The sequence below is a fragment of the Quercus lobata genome, chromosome 1 (genome assembly GCF_001633185.2).
Source record: "Quercus lobata isolate SW786 chromosome 1, ValleyOak3.0 Primary Assembly, whole genome shotgun sequence".
Lineage (NCBI taxonomy): Eukaryota > Viridiplantae > Streptophyta > Magnoliopsida > Fagales > Fagaceae > Quercus > Quercus lobata.
This window is the reverse complement of record NC_044904.1, coordinates 27,439,061-27,448,537: the sequence shown is the minus strand read 5'-3', so window position 1 is coordinate 27,448,537 and position 9,477 is coordinate 27,439,061. Positions and strand designations below refer to the sequence as shown.

Below are 9,477 nucleotides of genomic sequence, written 5' to 3'. Positions count from 1 at the left end.
TATTATTTCCCATCTGAGAGGCCCCTCCAAAAACATGTTTTCACCCCCTTGTATTAAACCAAGATTTTCAGATCCGGACCATTCATTGAACCATAAAAGGGAGAGGTTTAAAGTTTTTGAGGTCGAACCGAAATTGAACCTTGATGATGTCATAATTAATTTAATAATTATTTAATAAATAAATAAATATTTTAAATTAGAAATAATAGAAAATTTGACTAAAATAAGAAAATATTTAGGTACCAAAACTGTAATTTTATAAAAATAATTTTTTTTGATAAGATATAAAAATAAATTATATATATATTTATGAAACCTACGTCTAAATTAAGCCCATGCCTTAGGCACAAATTAAATCAAGCCTATTTGAACTGTCAACTTTTCAATGAAATTTAAAGTGAAAAACAAAAGAGATAAAGGACTTAAAAAGAAGAAGCTAGAAGTCTACTCATTAAATGATAGCCACTCATTAAATAATAGCCTTAATACAAAACAGAACCCAAGGATAAAGTAGTTGGTCAGTGAGTAGATGACGGCCAAGTATTATTACTTCACCATCTCCATCGTTCTCAGTCCAGACGTAGAAACCATTTTTTTGGCTGAAAGTCCAGACACAGAAACTGAAACGGCAAAATGGCAAAAAAACGCAGAAAAATTAGAATGAAAGCGTGAGTGAGACAGAAAAGAAGAAGAGAGGCAATGCGATCTAAAGGTCTAACAGCATCACATGGCGGTTTGAAGCATCAACAATGGTGGTAAGTTCCAATTAAAAAAAAAAATCAGATCTGAACAGCAAGAATCGTTAACGGTTTTCAAAGCGGGGAGGTTTGACCGCGGTTTGCACGGTTTACTGCTTTTCTTGTATAGGCCGGTTCTTGAGAGCTAAAAACCCACATTGATGAACGGTTTTCGGTTATTCCGGTCGGACCGTACGGTCCGGTCCGGATTTCACAACAAATAAACCTCCCCCACCAATAACCTCTCACTTTTATAAGTACTGGATTTTATAAAAATTACTTCTCTATCTCAGCCAAGCCTAAAAAGTTGTTCTAAATGTTTATATATTTTAGGATTTAACTCACATTAAATATAAATATATATATATAACACTTTTATATCTCTATCATGATTTTTGTTTAAAGGTTACACTTCTCTCTTCATAATGTGACACACCCATTTCATTAAACGAAGAAAAAAAAATTGGTACGTGACATGAATGAACTATCAACTATAATAAAAAATTTATCTTATTCTTTTAGCACCTTGTTTAGGAGTTTCATAAATATATCCGCAATAATTGAAAAGGAAATAGGGGCTTAAATAAAAATAAATCAAAGCACATATAGAATTTCTTGAAAATTTATAGGTATACTCGTAAGTAATTAAATTACTTGTTTAAATTTCTAATATTTGGATCTCTTTTTAAGTTATTCAATTAATGAATATATATATATATATATATTGATTTTTGTTAATATTTTAAATAATACCCTGCTTTAAAAATAAATTACAATTTATACTTAAGTTATATTTTATGTGAAAATTAAATCCTTATATATATGATTTTTTTTTTTTTGAGAATCAAGATAGTAATTTTTTAAAATTATTTTAATACTTATATTCATTATCATATTTGAATTAATATTATGTCAAACTAGGACTTCATTCTTGCCCCTGAGCTAAACTCTTAGCCTCACATCTACTTAATAGCATTGTTTATAGGGTCTGGTTAACAGGAGCCTTAAGGGTATTTGTTAACGGACAATTTTAGAAAACTTTTAATGCCACTTTTATGAGAAATATAAAAAGCCGTAAAAAAATTAATTACTTTTTTCTTTTTCCATAAACGTTTTCTATAAATATTTCGTAAAACCAATGCCCTTACGACATCTGTTAACCTTTTCCTTTTATATATATATATATATATGTTTTTACTACTTCATGTATGAGTTATCGCATTTATTTAGTTCTCTATCTCTCAGAGGATGATTTACAACAAAACTTAACACTAATTATTTGCACTGTTTCAAGAGGTGGAGGGTAATATGGATGATTGAATTTCATTGTTTGATTATCTCACTTCTTTGCAGGCATGAGTTAGAATTTATCGAAGATATTGTGCAGGCGATATTGCACAAATTAAGTTATGCATTCCCAAGAGATACCAAAGGTTTAGTAGGAATAGATGCTCAAGTGGAGGAATTGATGTTGCTTTTGGCTATAGGATCGAATGATGCTCGCATAATAGGGGTTTGGGGGATGGGGGGAATTGGTAAGACAACCCTTGCTAGATTTGTCTATTGGATGATTTTTAATGATTTTCAAGGTGGTAGTTTTATCAATAATATTAGAGAAGAATCTAAAGAACATGGTTTGCTTCCATCACAACGAAAACTTATTTGTGAAATTTTGAGGGAAAGAAGCATGAATATACGGGATGTTGATGACAGAGTTCTTATGATCAAGAATAGGTTATGTCATAAAAGGATTATTCTTGTCCTTGACAATGTAAATCAATTCGACTAGTTGAAAAAGTTAGCTAGAGAGCCAAATTGGTTTGGTGCAGGTAGTAGGGTTATAATAACAACAAGAGATAAGCACTTGTTGATAAGACATAAAGTATGTGGAATATACGAAGTTAAAGGATTGAAAGATGATGAAGCTCTTCATCTTTTTAGTTTGAATTCTTTTAACAAAGATCATCCTACTTAAGATTCTTTAAAGTTGTCTAAACAGTATGTGAATTATGCACACACTACAAGAAATTTAAACTATTGTGGTGGATTTTTTGTGGCAGGTGCAAAAAATGCCGCTATATGTTGCATATTGCGGCATTTTTGTTGGACCATCACTGTAAATGGTGTCTATTGCAGCGTTTTATTGGACCACTGCAATAGCTCTAGTATTTTGTAGTGTCCTATAGTGGCGGGACATAGAATCGCTGCAATATATATGTTTTAGTGGCGGGTAACTTAGATATAGCGGCGCTCCAAAAACCCGCCGCAATAAATATATCATTTTGCGCATATACTATAGCAGCGGTAGAGAAAACTGTTGCAATATACGAGTTGTAGCGGCATTGATATGACCACCACAATAGGTACCTATTTTGCGGCACGTCTTCTTAGTTATAGCGGTGGTAAAGACCGCCACAATAGACCTTCTAAATCCCCGCCTCCCCCTAAATCTTCCCTCTGTTTTTTTTTGGCTTTTCATTTTTAGCGCCTTTTCATTTTTGCCAAAAAACACTATCTCTCTCATTTCACTCCCAAAAACCAAAAACACTATTCATTTACTCTATCTCTCTCTAACCCTTTAGAGACCCAAAATCCCAACCAAACACCCAGCTCAAATACCCATCTCTCTCTCTCTCTCTCTCTCTCTCTAACTCGCAACCCCAAAATCCCTTCAGTCCCACCACTGTCGCCATCTTCACAACAACCCCACCACCACCACCAAACCGTCGACTCAGTGGTCGCCAACTAGCAACCCTAATCCATCTCTTTTCACTCCCAAAAACCAAACATTCTCTCTGTAAGTTGTCTTGAACATTCTCTATGATGTTTTGATTTTTTTTTTTAAAAAAAAGGGATTTTTTACTTTTGTTTTTTATTTTATTTTATTTGATATTGAGAAACAAAGTTCAATGTGCGTTGGTTTGTGCTTTATCAGTTTATGGGTAGGACACAGATTTCCTCCAAACATGTGTTTGCAGCAGCTGCTGCAAACAGGGACAGGTGTCAAGCACATAAAGAAACACATAAGCAAGGGTCATGTGCAACGCATATGACCTATTTTAAGTTGAGTGCTATTAACCCTAACGATAACAGCGTTAGCCAGAAGGAGGTCTTCTCCTCAAACACGCCTCTCATTGCTCTCTCTCATCTCCTCCACAGAGCTTTCTCTCTCTCAACCTCCGGCCACCTCTGTTTTTCTTCAGCAACCTCAAACTGTTAAGGGCATCTACCCTCTCAATCTAACCCAAACGGCACACAACCAAGCCAAGCCCCTTTCATCCTCCTCCATTTCTTCAATAACAAATTGATTAATCATTACTCCACACTCACGCACTAATCTATCTAACAAATTCATAATCAAAATCAAAATAAAATATGCAAAAAATTAATATATTAGAAAAAAAAAAAAAAAAAAAAAAAAAACCTTACCTAAACTCATCAGGAACCAAATGCGAAATCCTCATCTTCTTCCTGCAACCTTTGTAAAGATCCTCCAGACTACAAACCAATTTGCTCTCGATCGCCTCAGCTTTCTTATTTTTATTAACAACATTATTATTACTATTATTATTCTTATGATTGCGATTATAACTGTGATTATTGTTATTCAAATTAAACAGACTTCTACCAGTAGCGGTGTCACTGTACCGACCATCGATTTCCTTGTTCCTGACCAATCATTTCAACCCCTGTTGTGGTTCTGTTGCTTTGTCATAGGCATAGATAGTCTTCCGCTATATCTAATGTTATTATGTCCGCATGATGTTATGTTTTGTTTAAACAACTTATAGATGCTCTAATGAATTCCAGTAGGTGGATAAGTTACCCATATTTTGCAAGGAGTGTGTTATAATATTAGAAGTTTCCAACTATGAAATGGCAAGAAATTTAAGTTGTTAACATGTTAATTTAGTTAAATTTAATGATAACTCCATAGTAAGTTAATGCAACAGCATTATGTAAAACAAAGGATAAAGAGAAAAGAAAAGAAAATTTTAATGTTACTTTCAATTGTTTCGTGTTAATACCATGCACAAGTTTTGCAATATCAACTTGATATCAACTTGTTTTTTACTTGTCGTTGTGCTTATATACTATTTTTTATAATTTTAAACTTCGACAGTTGAAATGGCAAGGCAAAAAGCAAATTTGCGCACGCATTCCAAGAGCGTAACCGTGGAAGGAGCTTCTACACAACATATGAATCAAGAAACGAACCAAAAAATGCGTGAAGCTTCTACGCAAGGTATGGGCTTACAACTTGATATCAAATTTGCTATTAGTTTGCTTAAATATTCTATTAAATGAAGGAGTAGACTCTATGTCTTAGCCCTTATGCTATATGTCTCATGATGGTTGTTGTCATGTCTGATGTCTCAAACCCTACTCTATAAATATAATCCCTAAAGTCCCTTTAAATTCTAAAAAGACCCCTTGTACATTAAATTTTATGATATTAATCCTTAGGCAAAAATATATATTCAATTTCATATATATTTACTTACTTTAACGATATTGTCTCCTTTAAATTTCAGATGTGCGACCACCTGTATATGCCACTCGTGGGCCAAGCAAGTACTTGGATGTTTGGGATCTTCCTGATGACAAAGTAATTGAATTGCCTCTAAATAGTATGTATCAGCCGGTTGATGAAGGGGCGAGGGCTTTCACTGGTTTCTTGGGGACGATTGCACGGAAACCCCACATGTGCCTGATTAGATATCTGACTTGGAAGGACATACCAGAAGAACTTAAAGAAGAGTGTTGGCGTCTTGTAGAGGTAAACCAAGAACTTATAATACTTGCAATTATGACATTTTGTACTAGGTTATACATAAGCATTTGAGCATGAAAAAATTTGTAATTTGCTAACTCAACTATTTGATTGTAGCGAAAATACGTCGTCCCTACGAATCCTACTGCATATGCAGCTTTGAAGACATTTACCTTACAAAAAATTAGGAAGGCTTGGAGGGTTCACAAGTGTAGGCTGAAAACATCTCATTACATACCGCATCTAAGAAACAAAGCATGGGTGAAGAACAACCGACCCAAGAGATGCATACCAGAAGATTGGGATGTTCTTGTTGACCATTGGTATACTGATGATGTAGTGGTATGTTTGTTTTCTCTCTCTCTTTTCATTTTTTATATTATGGTTATGTTTATTTTTTCAAGCACAAGATAATTTTCAAATTTATTACATTGTTATTTTTAAAATTACATTCTTTGTTTGGATATTGATGAGTTTCCTAAATGAATGGTTTCTTTTTAATTTTGTTAATTTTAATTTTAAACATTTAAAAAAATGTTTGACATGCTTACTCTTTGCTTATTATATCAACATGATTACATGAGGTCACCCTAATTTTGTGAAAAGATTCATACTGGATTATACTATATATTCTCCTAGATTTGCCTCGTGTGTAAAAAAAGAAAAAAGAAAAAAGAAATTGCTTTTTTCACTATTTTGAAAGTCTTCCACATTGGCACCACATTTGTATAAGGTTATCAAGTTTTAGAGAATTAGTTCTTATTAAGAGACCCCATTTGCTATTGCCACAGGTATCTTCACTCTTGCCTTGAATAGAAGCAAGTATTTTTTTGTTTTTTTTTTTTTTTTTTTTTTTTTTTGTTTGTTCCCCGCCCCCCCCCCCCCCCCCCCCCCCCCCCCCATTTTAGTCAATATTGAATTAATATGAGGGGAAACTTTCTTCTGTTGGAATGACATGGTACGAGCTCAAAAGATCTTACTTCTGTTGATACTAGTCATAAGATTGTAGCAAGAATTTCTTTGTTTATGCACTGACTGAAACAAAAAAATAGTACTTTAGATACATAGCAGTTGGACATATCAAGCTTAGGGGACTGATACATACATTACTAGTTCCTTGATTCCTTCTCAATATTGAAATACCAAAGCAACACTATTTCTGCATTACTACTTTCTGAATTTCTTTGTTTATGCATTTTTATGGCAGTTGGTGTTGATTGTTTCTTTGTTTATGCAAATTGAATGTATTTGATTTCATGGATTTGTAATAGTTAGGTTGCTCTGTTTTCCATGGCTATTGTAGTGATGGAAAGTTTAAACTTGCAATTGGACAAGAGAAACTGTGGTACTTTGGATAGATAATTCATCTAATAGGTTAGACTAGACTATGTATATGGTTTTGTAGGGTTTTTATTTGTCTTTTGTTTTGTTTCATTGAACAACAGTTAAATATTAAATTGCAAGGCAAATCCGTAGTTTATTCATTGTTATCTTACTGCTAGGTTGGGTAATTAGTGACCTTTGTCTTTTCGTAGATGACAAGCTAAATAATTTGTTTCTTTAGGTTGGTCTATAATCTGTCTCAAGCATCATTGTCCTCTAATGTTTGTTTGTCTTGTAAATGAAGTTATTCCATGTGTAAAATTTTGATATATTTTGTAATTCCATCATTTTGTAGATAGAGTCAGAGAAGAATAGGGACCGTCGTTCTAAACAGGAGGACTTACATACTGCTGGTTCATGTAGCTTTGCCGTGCACGCTGCAAAGAAGGTAATAAGTATTATGACTAATTTTTAAATGATTTGACTTATCTTAAGCTTATGTGGAACCAATATTCATCACTACATAAATATGTTGTTCATATTGCAGGCAAAAGCGAATGAACGTCTTGTAGAGTGTGCAGCATTATATTCAATACTGCACACTCGTAAAGATGGATTTACAGTTAATCCTGCAGTACAAGCAAAAATGGTGAGTAATCCATTTCATATTCAGGGTATAGTGGTTTCATTAAAAAATGGTGAATTGCTTTTGTTTAAGAGAGTAAAAATTTAAATAATCATATGGCACATGCGAAGCCAGCCTTAGCCTCCTTGTGCAACTTGGCCAAGCTAGGCCCCCATGCATCCCATATTGCATTATTAAGCACAATCATTAGATACTGAGATGTGAAGGTTCTATATTATTGAACCAACACATTCTTAAGAGGGGTTGATGCCCTACCCCAATTTAATTGTATTTCTTCATTAGGAAAGCTGCCTTTCTAGAACTAAGATGTCATAGCACAGTGACAGATAGGAATAGGATCAACAGTGGGTGTTAAAGCTTAGGAATTTTAACCCATGAGCACACAAATCACAAAAACATATAGTTTCTCCCCTAATCTTTTTGAAGAAATTATTAAGGTCCAGAGTGTCTTGAGAGTACCTAAATAACTATATCATATTTATGATTTAGATAACCATATTATATATTGTTTAAAATGGAATAGTAAGTAGATGCTTTATTTTGTTACCCTATATACCTAACAAAGGATGAAGCCTAGTGGTTAGCGGTCAAGCACTCCTGGCAGGTGGTAGCATTTTTTTTCAATCTTTTTAAGCATAAAGATGTGTCATTAATAAGAATGTGGTCAAATCCTTTCCGCATTAGTAAGACTTTTGTGAATCCCACAGATTCCACTCTTCACCAATTTAAAAGGATCGCATCAATTCAACCTTTTGTGAAAGGAATTGTGTATCCTAGTTTTGGATAAATATTTGGCATAAGTGTGTCAAACATATGCATTACTAGAGAAGTGATAAGAGCAGAAACTTGAAAAGGATTCCATTCTCGGGTTAACTTCCTGAAGACTTCTCTTATGTTGAAAAGCTTCTTCAAGTCAAAACTTAAGCTTCATGCTTCATGCCTCACATTTGAAGAACACAAAATTACTTGAATATAATAATTTGGAAAAAAAAAAATTTCCACTTGTGTCTATGCTTATTGTCAAATATATTGTGTATGCTTCTCAATATAATTTTTGTTGTCTTGAATCAAATGATGTTGCTAATTTCTAATTGTTTTGTTTTGTTCAATCCCAAATATCAGGATAAAAGGAAGGAGTTGTTGGCTGAACCTTCGAATCAATTGCAATCATCTGACATAAGTGGTAGTATTGCATGGGCACCAGATGATGTGTTTGCCAAAGTGATGGGTAAGGAGTGCAAAGGTCGTATTCGTAGGGTAGGATTTGGTCCAAGCCTAAGTGGCCGAAGTAGCAAGAGTGCTCTTACGGACCTTCAAATACGATCAAGTCAAGAAAGGGACGACGAAGTTGCACAACTGAAGGCTTCCTTGGCTAATATGCAGGAGAAATTGTCCTCTTTTGAGGAAATGAAGGAAAGACTTAGCCAATTCGAAGAGATGGAGAAAAGAATGGCTCACATGCTTCAACAAATGCAACAAATAACTTCACAATGCAGTCAGGTTGGCAATAATGTTTGTTTAATTCCTTTGATCATGCTATTTCCTTGATGGGTTTGTCTTATAATTTGCTGTGATGGTTGGCATTAATGTTTGTTTGCTGAGCTCCTTGCTGATAATTTGCTATGATGGATATGATAGAATGGTAGAGAAAATATGTGTGCACAATTCTTTAGTTGACTCCATAGTTTTGGTACCAAGGCTTTCTTATTACTAGGAAGTGCCAATTGAGTTGAGCTACAGGGCTCTTGGCTGTTGTTTTGGATTTGATAGTACTCAAATTGCAATTAATAATTGGTTGCCAGTAGTGGTGGTCAATGAAACTTGTTTAAGTATTAAAGGCAGCAAGGTTATTTATTTAGTTATTCACCTTGCAATTTAGCCAATAGGAAGTGCTAGTTGAGCTACAACGCTTTTGGCTGTTGTTTTGATTTCTGATAATACTCAAATTGTTAATTGGTTGTTAGTAGTGGCAGTCAATGAAACTCATTTATTTAGTT

General features: G+C 34.0%; 1 protein-coding gene across 1 annotated transcript; it reads left to right on the top strand.

The window, feature by feature from the left end:
* Positions 1–4,865: 4,865 nt before the first annotated feature.
* On the top strand, positions 4,866–9,028 carry LOC115951783. Its single transcript, XM_031068932.1, has 6 exons — positions 4,866–4,983; positions 5,273–5,517; positions 5,629–5,853; positions 7,190–7,282; positions 7,382–7,483; positions 8,603–9,028. The coding sequence occupies exons 1-6, from the start codon at positions 4,866–4,868 to the stop codon at positions 9,026–9,028; spliced, it is 1,209 nt and encodes a 402-aa protein (XP_030924792.1).
* The last annotated feature ends 449 nt before the right edge of the window (positions 9,029–9,477 follow it).